Below are 13,254 nucleotides of genomic sequence, written 5' to 3'. Positions count from 1 at the left end.
ACACACACACACTGTAATGAAAGCTGGGGGCTATTGTGTGTGAGATGGATGGTTTGACTTTAAGCTTGTATAAATAAAAGCTAAATAAATCCTGATGGCCTCTAGTGATGGCTCAGATACAGCAGCGGCGCACTTGTGTGTCTGTGTGTTGTGTGTTTGTTTGTGTGTGTCTGTGTGTTTGTAGAAACACTTTGGATAAGAACTGAGGTGTTTGTGTGTGTGAGACAAGAGTTTGAAAAGACACACTCAAACACACACATTTACTCACACAGACACACACTCAAACACACACAAAGACACACACACACAGACACTTTCACACACACACTCTCACACAGCCCGCGGCTCTTTCCTCATTCATGTTTTTGTCCCAAAGTGAAATTAAAAAAAGAAAATTATAAAAAGCCAGCAGACCAATGTCACCGACACTGCAGAGTGAACTATTCTCTCTCTCTCTCTCTCTCTCTCTCTCTCTCTCTCTCTCTCTCTCTCTCTCTCTCCTCTTCTCTTCCACCTCTTTTCTCTCTCTTTTTTCCCTTTTATCATTAACCACCAGATCATTATATTAATTTCTTTTCTCAATCTTTATTTATTCTCCCCTCTTTACTCGTCTTTGATCATTGCGCAAACGTAGCCGAACGTAGCCGAACGTAGCCGAATGTAGCCGAATGTAGCCGAACGTAGCCGAACGTAGCTGAATGTAGCCGAACATTTCCTACGAGCCTCTCCATTAATGATGAGGAGAGAGAATGCAGCTTTAACACATGAAGCAGAGACTTCTATACAACCAGAGGAGTCGCCCCCTGGTGGTCAGGAGAGAGAATGCAGCTTTAACACATGAAGCAGAGACTTCTATACAACCAGAGGAGTCGCCCCCTGGTTGTCAGCGGCGGGGGATGAAGAGCATTTAGTAGACAAATTTTCCAACTTTTTGTCCTCTCCGTCGCTTGTCACCTCTTCTTTGTCCCTCTCTCTCTCTCTCTTTCTTTCTCTCTCTCTCTTTCTTCCTCTCCTCACTTGTCTCTCTCTTTTTAAAGTCTCCTCTTCCTCTCAACATCCTGAAGTCCAAGATCAAGTCGGTCGTTATGGCCCCGCTGAGGGATCCATCTCTCTGGTCATGACGAGTCCTCAGAGACTTCTTGCCCTCTCGTCTCTCTCTCCATCGCTCTGTTCTTACTTTCTCTCACCTTTTTATTTATTTTCTCCCCATCATTCCTCCTGCTTTGTACTTTCCCCTCGTTTTACATATGCAAACGATGGACGTGTTTCACGATTGTTTTTACAGGAAAAAATGTATTCATGAAGAAAATAATCAGCAGTTGAATCGATAATGTAAATTATTCTCTCTGTGTAACTATGTCAATCGTTTAAAAATGAGATCTAAAGCAACGAAAACCTGTTTCTATAATAATAAACAAGTAAAGATGATTTATAATGTTATAACGGTATTTCTCTTAAAACAAAATTCATTTTTTTCTCTGTCTTTTTGTCTTTTTTGTCTCTCTCTCTCTCTCTCTCTCTCTCTCTTTTCTCTTTCAGGGTTTCTCAGCGTAATGAGATTACACGGGATTATGAAACTCCGTCTGTCCGTAATCCACACCGCTCAATCCCATTTCACTGTTTGACACACACACACACACACACACACACACACACACACACACACACACACACACACACACAGTAATTAATTCTCTCTGCTACATGATGATGTCTTTTCTCATTCTTTCCTCCTTTAATCCCTTTCTTCTTCTTTTGTGATGTAAATTATCACCACTTAGCTTTTTTTTCTTCTCTTTCCTTTCTCCTTTCCTTCTGTCCTTCCTAAATTCCTATGTCCTCCTTCTTCTTTCTTTTGTCTTTCCTATCCATCATCCCTTCTTCCTTCTTCTCTTTCTTCCTTTATTTCTCCTTAATTATCACTTTCCTTTTCATTAATTTCCTTTCCAACCACTTCCTTCCTTCCTTCCTTCCTTCCCCTATCCTTCCTCCCTCTCTTCCTTCCTTTCATTCCTTCCCTCTCTTCCTTCTTTCCTCCTCCCAACAGTCCGGTGGTGCGTTCACTGGTCAGTCAGTGCGTGAGGAACATGCGTCCGTCTCGCCACCAGAGCTCGCATGTGAGCCACTCACTCCTACACACACACACACACACACACACACACACACACACACACACACACACACACACACACACACACACACACACACAGAGTAAAGGTTGAATGGAAAAAAAGACTCAAGCAACTCGTGAGAAAGTTTATGAAACAGCAGAAAGAGTTGGGACCGATACCCGCCACGCACGCGCACACATACATGCACGCACGCGCGTGTAAACACACGCATCAATGAGGAGTAATCAACTCCTCCCCTTTCACTCCCCGCCAATCACACCCTGAGTGCTGCAGCGGGAGGGGCGGCAGGGGTCGTCTCTGATTGGCCCAGCCGGCTGTCAGTCATGAGAGAAGGGGGCGGGGCCAGCGCGGGGGGCTGACCTGGAGTCTGAACAGTCGCTTTTACGCACAGACCGGACAGTCCGCTCCTCCACGCGCGGATAACGAGAGAGAGAGGAAGAAGACCCGGGAATCAGGAAGAGGAAAAGCCCGGAAAGTGACAGGAAAACACGCAGCAGAGCGCGCGCTTCTTCTTCTTCTACTTCTTCAAGGGGAGAGCGAGAGAAGAAGAAAGTGAGTGAGAGATAGAGAGAGAGAGGGAGAGACAGAACTCTCCACTTCTTCTTCTTCTCCTTCTTCTTCCTCCGCCTCCGCCGCCGCATGTCGCTGCCCGGCTCCCCTCCGCTGCTCTCGCCGGGCTCGGGCGCCCCGACCCCGGCCGCGCTGTACCGCTCGGTCCCGGACGCGCTGCACTCGTCCGGCACCTCCAGCCCGGGCCACACCGCCACCACCAACACCACCAACACCACCCACACCAACACCACCAACTCCCACGCGCACCCGCACTCCCACGCGCACTCGCTGTCCCCGTCGCCGCGGCTCACCAGCAGCATGCTCAGCGCCTTCCTGCCCGGCCCAGGGGGCTCGCTGGCCGGCCTGGGCAACGGCGGCGCCGGCGGCGGCCCGGCTCTCGGTCCCCTCGGCGGGCTCGGCGGCCTGACCCCCGGCTCCTCCCCCGGCATGGCGCAGCAGTCCTCCGGCGCGGGTCTGTGCAGCGAGTGCAAGCTGGTGGAGGTGCACGGCGTGAAGGTGGCCAGCTTCGGCGCGGACGGCCAGGAGCTCATCTGCCTGCCGCAGGTGTTCGACCTCTTCCTGAAGCACCTGGTGGGCGGGCTGCACACCGTGTACACCAAGCTCAAGCGGCTGGACATCGCGCCCGTGGTGTGCACCGTGGAGCAGGTGCGCGTGCTGCGGGGGCTCGGCGCCATCCAGCCCGGCGTCAACCGCTGCAAGCTCATCTCCAGGAAGGACTTCGAGGTGCTGTACCAGGACTGCACCAGCGCCAGGTGGGTGCACACACACGCACACACACACACACACACACGCACGCACACGCACACACTTTTTAAACTAACTTCTCCTCGGCTTCACGTCTGGGATCACACGCGTCTTCTTCTGCGGGTTTCTCTTTGTCATATTTCATGTGCACGTGGCTGTGAAAGTGTGTAACGTCGCTGCTGCTGACCTGCAGCCCGCAGGTGCGTTTGAGAGCCCTCGGACAAAAAGTTTTATTTCTCTCCTGTCGCGTAATGAGCTCCAGTGCAGCAGCGGCGCGTCGTTACGGCGGCTCCAGTAGTGACGAGACCTTCCTCCTGAGCCTCAGTCCGTCATCCACAGGATCAATATTACATTTACTGTACATTCCTGTGTTTCTGCTCCGCGCTGCTGTTATCACAACATCCTCATTTCTACATTTAAAACATCAGTATTGACTCTGGAGGAGATGACTTCCTGTCCGCTGCTCCTTTCTGCTTCGGTGTCGAAAAGGATGCTTTTACTGTATCGACTGTGTGTGTGTGTGTGTGTGTGTGTGTGTGTGTGTGTGTGTGTGTGTGTGTGTGTGTGTGTGTGTGTGTGAGTGAGAGAGAGAGCTGCTAAACACACACACTTGTTTCAGGTGTATTAACAGAATAATATCAACATACGGAGAGAAAAATGCAGTTTTCCACTACGGAAAAGCTTCTAATTCTCATAATCCACGACTTTGTAGCTCAGCAGTCTGTGTGTGTGTGTGTGTGTGTGTGTGTGTGTGTGTGTGTGTGTGTGTGTGTGTGTGTGTGTGTGTGTGTGTGTTTATGTAAGCGTTCATGTGTGTGCGTGAGATTGAGAGTGGGTTCGTTGGAGAAAAAACAAAGAAAAATGCAGCTTTTAATGTGTGTTTATGGGTAAACAGACGAGTTTTTAATACCTGTGTGTGTGTGTGTGTGTGTGTGTGTGTGTGTGTGTGTGTGTGTGTGGAGGCCACCTGCCTCTTCTCACCGCTCCACTTGAAGCGAGCGCTCACATTAAAACCCTGAACACAGATCAGACGCATTGAGGACTGAGCTGCTTCTTCTTCTTCTTCTTCTTCTTCTTCTTCTTCTTCTTCTTCTTCTTCTTCTTCTTCTTCTTCTTCTACAAACTCTTCCTCTGATCTTTTAAATGCTTTTTGGTTGCGACTCCAAAAAAACCCAAAACCTCCTGCGAGTGAAGCCAGAAGAAGAGAGTTGAACCTGCTGCAGCTTCACGGGGATAATAACAATGCAAAAAATATAAATGAAAGCTGCATAAAATGAGTTCATGTCTTTAAAACTCATGTGCAAATTATAAATATGGTTTTGACATAACTTTTTATCATTATTATGCTGTAAAAGAGGAAAAAAAACACATTTCTAACCTATTTGGGCTCTAAGTCGTGAGCTGGAGACCTGAGCTTCTTCACTGGTGTGAAACCAGAACAGTAAAGAGTTTAAACGACGCCTGCGACCTTCAACCAACTTTAAAACATTAATAATATAATCATTATTATTAATAACACTAACTAGTTCCATGACGCTGAACCAAACAGCTCAGAACGTCACAAAGTGGAAACACGGACGAGTAGAAACCATCAAACGCCGCCGCTCGCTCAGAGTCCAGAGCGCTAACGCTAACGGCTAACTCTGGCTACTTTCTATGTTGGCGCTGTAATATTTTGGGCGTATTTTGCCGGATGGTTTTGGTTCTCTTCCCCTCACGTTGCTCTTCCCTCCGTCCGCTCGCTGCTCCACTTGTCTGGTTCCGTTTTCATCCTGAGAAACCAAGAAAAAAAACAAAAGGAGAAAATATGTTTAGCGCCGCAACTTATTTCTGGAAGCCACGCGAAAAAAAGAAAGTCCTGGAATTTCACTGTGTGTGTGTGTGTGTGTGTGTGTGTGTGTGTGTGTGTGTGTGTGTGTGAGTGTGTGTGTGTGTGTGTGTGTGAGTGAACTCGCTGGACGTCGTCTCTCCCCTGATGGTTGTTCAGCACCGGCTGATTATTAACAGTGTTTTGTGTTGCTGTGGAGTCACTGGATTGTTGGAGGGTGACCTCTGTTTTTTTAGCTGACCACACACACACACACACACACACACACACACACACAGGCAGACACACACACACAGACACACACGTTTATTAAGCTTGAAGTCACCTCCCTGTTCTTGTGGAGCATTTCTGTCGCTATTTTTGTCTCTTTTTATCACCCACTTTCTCCCCCTCATCTCGTCTCTCACCCCTATCTGCATCTTTCCTGCAAACACACAGACAGACACACACAGACAGACACACACACATACGCACACACACATACGCACACACACCGTCAAACTGAGTATTTCTGTCTTTAATTGTCTCGTCTTTGCCCCCCTGTGTCTTTTCACCTCCTCTGTCTCTTCGTCTCAATCGTCCGTCGTCACACACAGACACACACACACAGACACACACACACACACAGACACACACACACACACACACACTCAGCGGTTCGTGTCAGGACCGATAACGGATCATGGGAATGTGCATTGGAACCACACGGCTGGAGAGCTATTGTTGCTGAACGCACAGCGAACACACACACACACACGCACACGCACACACACACACACACACACACACACACACACACACACACACTCTTTCCAATCATATTGGCATTCCTCTAATGCCCCCCCCCCCCCCCCCCCCCTTCTGGGAAAAGAAAGGAAAAATTAAATACTTAAAGAAAGAAAGCTGCCGCTGGGTTTCTGCATGCTTTGTCTTCTCGTCAACACAATTTGTGCGTTTGTGTTTCGTTGTGTGTGTAACAGCCATATTATGGTCGATATTTAAGTTTATTTTCACCGCAACATTTCTTTGGTTGTGTAGAAGAAGACAAAGTGTGTGACGTTCCTGCTCCAAACCCACTGGTTCCTGTTGAAGATGTTTTTTTATACTAATATTTGAAGCTGTCAAAAACGGAAAAAAAAACACCAATCAACGGGACGCTTTTATTTTGTAGGATGTTTCGCACGTCTAATCCTGGTTCCTATTTTACTGAGGTTCTCAAACCCGATGCTTTGTTACACACAACCCACATCACACCTGTGTGGCAGGTGATTGGATTAACCAGCTGTCAATCAAACCTCTTTGTTGTTGTTTAGAATAAGCCACGCCCCCTTTTTTTACTGCGTGGATACGTGATCCTGCAATTTACGCATTTTTTTTGGTCGGAAAATTGGAATATTGGCTCCAATTTAAATTTTTGCATGTCAATATTTTAGGAATTCTGCATAACTGAGACGTATATGTTCCCCACATACCTGCAGTACTCAGAAAGTACCTTCAGAAGTACCTCTAAAAGTACACGTCTACTTGAAATAAACACACGATCCTTCAGTGTAAAACTGAATGTTTATGCAGACGGGGCTGCAGATGATTTTTGTTTTGTTTTTCGGGAGGAAGATTCTGCTTTCACGTCTGTGTGTGTGTGTGTCTCTGTGTGTGTGTGTGTGTGTGTGTGTGTGTGTCTGAATCGATAGTGAGTGACAGGAGGGAGGGTTGCTGATGTCGGGAGTGTTATTCTGGGCTCTCCTTATCACGGCAGGCTGTTGGAGCCTACACACACACACACACACACACACACACACACACGCACACATGCGCACACACACACACACACACACACACACTGATGATGGAGGTCGTATTGTTGGGGACACACGGGGAGCGGAGTCGTTTTGTTTTGCTGAAGCATCGCGTCTTCACACACACTCAGCGTGAACTCCTTTCATCCATTTGCTGTTGTTCATTCTTTTACATGGAGCATTAAGTTATTTTAATGGAGCACAGTGGTTTGTAAAACACACACACACAGACACACACACACAGTCGGTCAGTCGTTTTGCCTGAGGTGTGTGTGTGTGTGATTGTCTAGCATGCACAAACAGAGCTATCAGTTGTCACACCGGGTCAAGTTACATCTGTGGTGTGTGTGTTTGTGTGTGTTCATATTGGGCTGTTTGTGTGCTGATATTTGTGTTTGTTTTACTCGTGTGTGTGTGTGTGTGTGTGTGTGTGTGTCTGGTTGCAGCTCCGCTTTGTGCTCCTGGTTAATTGATAAAGGTTAAAGCGTTGAGGTCGCCTCAGCGCAGCGACGAGGTCGTCATTGTTTATAATTTATTTTTATTTTTTGACTGATCAGTTTTTCATGAATTGACATTCGTGATCAACAATTGTTATCAATATTTTGCAATTTCTTTATCAGATTTTTTTTTTTTTTTAGGGACAATTTTTTCATTTTTTAAAAAATTTTACTGTCTCTTTTAATCTCACAATGCACCACTCTCACTTCCTGTTGACGTACAAATCGTATGATTTCTGACACCGTCATTGCTCGATGTTTGTGTGTTTTTTCCCGCAACGTTAATTTACAGGCTTTTTAAAATAAAGGCTTTTCAAAATAAAGCTCTGTCTCTTACTGGAAACTCGGTTATGTTTTTTTTTTTTTTTTACACATTTACACAACTACTTGGAGAGATTCATTAAAAGGTCGTTGTTTGAGTTAAATAATGATCACAGAAGTAAAAAAAAATAATTCCATTACTTTTTTTAAAATCTTATTTTTGTTTTATTTTTCACAATAAAAGCCCCGAAAATATGCACCGGGGCTAAACTTCTGAAAAAAGTATGTTTCAGTTTGTTTTATTGTTGTTAATAAAACATTTAAAACATATCCAGCAGCAGCAACACTCATCAGGGGTTTACTATCGTTTCATTACCTCGTACCTCCACACACTGTGTGTGTGTGTGTGTGTGTGTGTGTGTGTGTGTGTGTGTGTGTGTGTGTGTGTGTGTGTGTGTGTGTGTGTGTGTGTGTGTGTGTGTGTGTGTGTGTGTGTGTGTGTGTGTCTCAGGGGCAGTGGAGGTGGTTTCATGCTTCACTTACCGACCCACCAACCAGCCGGGGCAGTAGACATAGAGATTCTCTCTCTCGCTCTCTCTCTCTTTTCCGGATGAAAACAGAGAGAGAGGTGAAGATCAAAGTAAGAAATATGACCCTCTGTCACCACAGAGAAGAACTGATCCCCCCGTGTGTGTGTGTGTGTGTGTGTGTGTGTGTGTGTGTGTGTGTGTGTGTGTGTGTGTGTGTGTGTGTGTGTGTGTGTGTGTGTGTGTGTGTGTGTGTGTGTGTGCGCACACTGAACAAAACAGCAAGAGGGGAGAGGCAGGTCAATGTGTGTGTTGGGGAATAGATAATGTTTCACAAAGGCTGTTTCAGGCTCTAGCTTTCGAGAGAGAGAGTCTTCAAAAGGAATCGGGCAAGAGACATTAACAATAATAAAGAGAGAGAGAGAGAGGAAGTTTTTAGACACTACATTAAAAGTACTAATACACTGAGAGAATACTCTGTTATTATGTCGCATCTGAAGCATGTGCAACGCTACAAGTGACTATAGGGTTAAATATTTACACACAGCACCGAGAAACTTATTTATTTAAATTAAGACAACACAAATAGTTTTTATATTACGCTTTTTATGTAAAAGTTGTTTGAATAATGCTAAATAAATACTGAACATTTTATAAAGAAAGGTTCGCAATTGTATTTTATTTGTCTGTTTGTGATGAACTCATAGCTATCACCATAAAACTATAGCCATCACTATGAAACTATAGCTATCACCATGAACTCATAGCTATCACCATGAACTCATAGCTATCACCATGAACTCATAGCTATCACCATGAACTCATAGCTATCACCATGAACTCATAGCTATCACCATGAACTCATAGCTATCACCATGAACTCATAGCTATCACCATGAAACTATAGCTATCACCATGAAACTATAGCTATCACCATGAACTCATAGCTATCACCATGAACTCATAGCTATCACCATGAACTCATAGCTATCACCATGAACTCATAGCTATCACTATGAAACTATAGCTATCACCATGAAACTATAGCTATCACCATGAACTCATAGCTATCACCATGAAACTATAGCTATCACCATGAAACTATAACTATCACCATGAACTCATAGCTATCACCATGAACTCATAGCTATCACCATGAACTCATAGCTATCACCATGAAACTATAGCTATCACTATGAACTCATAGCTATCACCATGAACTCATAGCTATCACCATGAAACTATAGCTATCACTATGAACTCATAGCTATCACCATGAAAACAATTTTAATACATTTAAGTGAATTTAGGTGAATTTAAGTAAACTTAGGTGAATTTAGTTAAATGTAGGTAGATTTAGGTGAATTTAAGTAACTTTTAGGTGAATATAGTTGAATATAAAAATAAAACAGACAGCAAAATAATACGTTTACAAAAATTTTACTTTTTTTTGTCTGTAAACTAAAAAGTGAAAAGTTTTTACAAAAAGACGTAAAGCAGTTTCTCATTAAGTTTCTGTAAATTGTTGAATTAACTAATAGTTTCATTTTGGTAGGTCCTCACATGTGTTTTAGTATCTTATAAGAGCTGCCGGGTAAATGTAGTGAAGTAGAAGTATATAGTACCTCATATACTTGTACTTATATATTAATATATTTTTATGTTTATGTTTTTGTTCGTCAGCAGTTTTCATATTTAACTTTTCTTAGTGTGGACAGACCAAGTGATGGAGGAGGAGAGGGTGTTGTCTGCAACAAGATTATGGGATGCCTGTGAACACACACACACACACACACACACACACACACACACACACACACACACACACACACGGTCTCGTAGGTGCACTTAACAGATTGGTTTAGAAATCACATTAGGGAATGTCACAACAGCTTTTCCTCTCGTTCACCAGGTAATCCCAACATCCTTCCATCCCTCTTTCCCTCCATCCCTCTCTCCTCCTCTGCTCCTTCCTTCACCTCCTCCATCTCTTTAGTTTTACTCTAATCTCTCCTCCGCTGCTCCTTCTTTCCATTCCCTCATTCATCTTCTCCTCTTCTCCTTTTCCTGCCTCCTCTTTCCGTTTCCTTCCCTCCTTTCAGCTTTTGGTCCACCTCATCATCTCCTCCCTTGTTTCCTCACCTCTACCCCCTCCTTCTTTTTCTTATCTCTCCTCTCGAGGACCCTATGTGTCCCCTGTGTTTCCTTTCGCTTGTCTCCTCTCCTTGTTATCCTCCTCTTCCTTCTCTTCTATCGTTTCTCATCTTCTCCTTTCTTCATCTCTTCTTTTTTCTTCCTCCATCTTCTGGTCCACCTCTTCCTCTTCCCCTTTTCTAAGCTCTCCTATCTCCTCGCTTACCTCCTCTTGTTTCCTCCCCTCTTTCTCCTCCTCATCGTTGGTTCATTTATCCCCCATCCCTTGTTTCCTCTTCCTTTCTTCACTTTTTCCTCTCCATGTTTCCTCCTGCTTCGGTCCTCTCTTCACCTCCATCTTTCCATGCATTTGTTCCTCCTCTTCCTCCTCCTCCTCTTCCTCCCTCACATCCTTCATATATTCAATCTTCTTGTCATTTACCCTCCTCCCCTCTCTCTTCTTCTTTTTCTTCTTCTTCCACCTGGTCTTATCTCTCTATTTATTGTGACAGCTTGTCAGAGGTGTGTGTCTCTGTGTGTGTGTGTGTGTGTGTGTGTGTGTGTGTGTGTGTGTGTGTGTGTGTGGAGCGACAGATTTACAGTTTAGAGCGAGCGGCTTCGGCCGACTACGATATCAAAGAGAGAGGAGGAGGTCAGAGGAGGAGGAGATGAAAGGAGAACAGAGAGGAGGAGCTGAGAGGGTAAAGAGAGGGCAGTGTGTGTGTCTGTGTGTGTGTGTGCGTGTGTGTGTGTCACAGACAACATGTTATTAATAAAAACAGGAAGGAAAATGTCATTATCATCCATTTTTAAAACGGCACGACATACAGATGTGTGTGTGTGTGTGTTATTACAAAATAATTATAGCTGGAATCAATTAAAAGCATGACAAGAGCATGTGTGTGTGTGTGTGTGTGTGTGTGTGTGTGTGTGTGTGTGTGTGTGTGTGTGTGTCGCCCACCAGCGTCCTCGTCATGCAGAAACTTCCCCAGACAGCGTGTTATTAACAACAACCTGCTGCAATGTGTGATTAACAGAGACAACGTGTCATGTGTGTGTGTGTGTGTGTGTGTGTGTGTGTATGTGTGTGTGTACGTACGTGTGTGTGTGTACGTACGTGTGTATTTTTTTAAAAACTTAAAAACTCTTTTGCTATTATTGCACATTTTTGAAGTGTGTGTGGCTTTTGTGTGTGTGTGATGTTAGTGGGTTGTGTGTGTGTTGTTTGTGTTGTGATGTGTGTGTGTGTGTGTGTGTGTGTGTGTCCTTCCTAGACAGCGTGTTATTAATGAAAACGTATAATAATCCATTTAAAAACATGTCATCATGATTAGAATAATAACAGTGGTTAAACTGCCTGAGACGTTTAGGGAGGAAGACGTGTGTGTGTGTGTGTGTGTGTGTGTGTGTGTGTGTGTGTGTGTGTGTGTGTGTGTGTGTGTGTGAGTGGCAGTTTTCTTAAAACTGGTTTTCTTTGCGTGTTAAGAAAGTGACGACTTTTAAGTTTAATGTGTTTTAAATATTTCCAACAAATTTTAAGGTACTTTTTACTGTACTACATCTCAGAGGTACATGGAGTACTTTACTGTACTACATCTCAGAGGTACATGTAGTACTTTACTGTACTACATCTCAGAGGTACATGTAGTACTTTACTGTACTACATCTCAGAGGTACATGTAGCTTCTCTCTTCTTATATATTTTGATGTATTGATGCAGATTATATAGTTCAACACACTCATGAGTACATGAACGCAGCAGGAACTTCAGATACTTCAGTACAACGTTCCACTCGTCAAATAATACTTTTTACTTGAAGTACATTTATCAGATACTACTTCTACTGTCGTTATTGATGACTTCTACTTTCACTTTCACAGCTGTTAGTACTGCACCTGCATATTAGTGTGTGTGAGTGTGTGTTTATATGTGTGTGTGTGTGTGTGTGTGTGTGTCTGAGTGTGTGTGTGTGTGTGCGTCTGTGTGTGTGTGTATGTGTGTGTGTGTGTGTGTGTGTCTGTGTGTGTGTGTGTGTGTGTGTGTGTGTGTGTGTGTGTGTGTGTCTGTGTGTGTGTGTGTCCAGCAGCAGAAACAGAGTTTTGTTGCGTATGTGAAAACATTGTTTTTACAGCTATGAGCTTGTCATTCAGTCGCAGCGTGTGTGTGTTTGCATGTTTACTGGTGTGTGTGTGATAGCCTGTTGTGTGTGTGCTTGTGTCTGTGTGTGTGTGTGTGTGTGTGTGTGTGTGTGTGTGTGTGTGTGCAGGCAGACGTGCTGTCGTCCTGATAGCTCGTCATTGAAGCGATCCGCTCCTCTGTAATTTTCTACTCAAAGGAAACAATGTAACAATACATGTTCACTGTGTGTGTGTGTGTGTGTGTGTGTGTGTGTGTGTGTGTGTGTGGGTGTGTGTGTGTGTGGGTGTTCGTGCTCTCGTCACTGTAACTCTTAAGTTTTCATCTTTTTGTCTTCTTTCGTTTCTCCCACTTTTTTTCCTTCCTGTATCTTTCTGTTCTCCGTCGTCTCTCTCTCCTCTCGGTGGCTGACATATTGGTGTCAGCGATAAATCACTGCACTCCACCTTTAACAGGAGGAGGAGGAGGAGGAGGAGGAAGAGGAGGAAGAGGAGGAGGAGGAGGAAGAGGAGGAGGAGGAGGAAGAGGGGGGATGATGATGTTTAGCATCTCATCAAAGTCAAAGTTTGAGGTTTTTAAGATTTTTTTTTTTTTTTAACAAAACATTTTTCTTTCATGTCAAACTT

At 44.4% G+C, this 13,254-nt stretch overlaps 1 protein-coding gene across 1 annotated transcript in view; it reads left to right on the top strand.

Annotated features, from left to right (window-relative positions):
- Window positions 1-2,537: 2,537 nt before the first annotated feature.
- dachb (dachshund b) overlaps window positions 2,538-13,254 on the top strand; it is a 62,228-nt gene continuing 51,511 nt past the window's right edge. Inside the window, 1 exon segment of the mRNA XM_068587602.1 lies at window positions 2,538-3,457. Within this exon segment, the coding sequence (XP_068443703.1) occupies window positions 2,772-3,457 (686 nt within the window). The 5' untranslated portion in view covers window positions 2,538-2,771.

Source organism: Clinocottus analis, unplaced genomic scaffold (genome assembly GCF_023055335.1).
Source record: "Clinocottus analis isolate CAN_PGR_092001 unplaced genomic scaffold, fCliAna1.0.p SCAF_21, whole genome shotgun sequence".
NCBI lineage: Eukaryota > Metazoa > Chordata > Actinopteri > Perciformes > Cottidae > Clinocottus > Clinocottus analis.
This window is presented reverse-complemented; position numbering and strand designations above follow the sequence as displayed.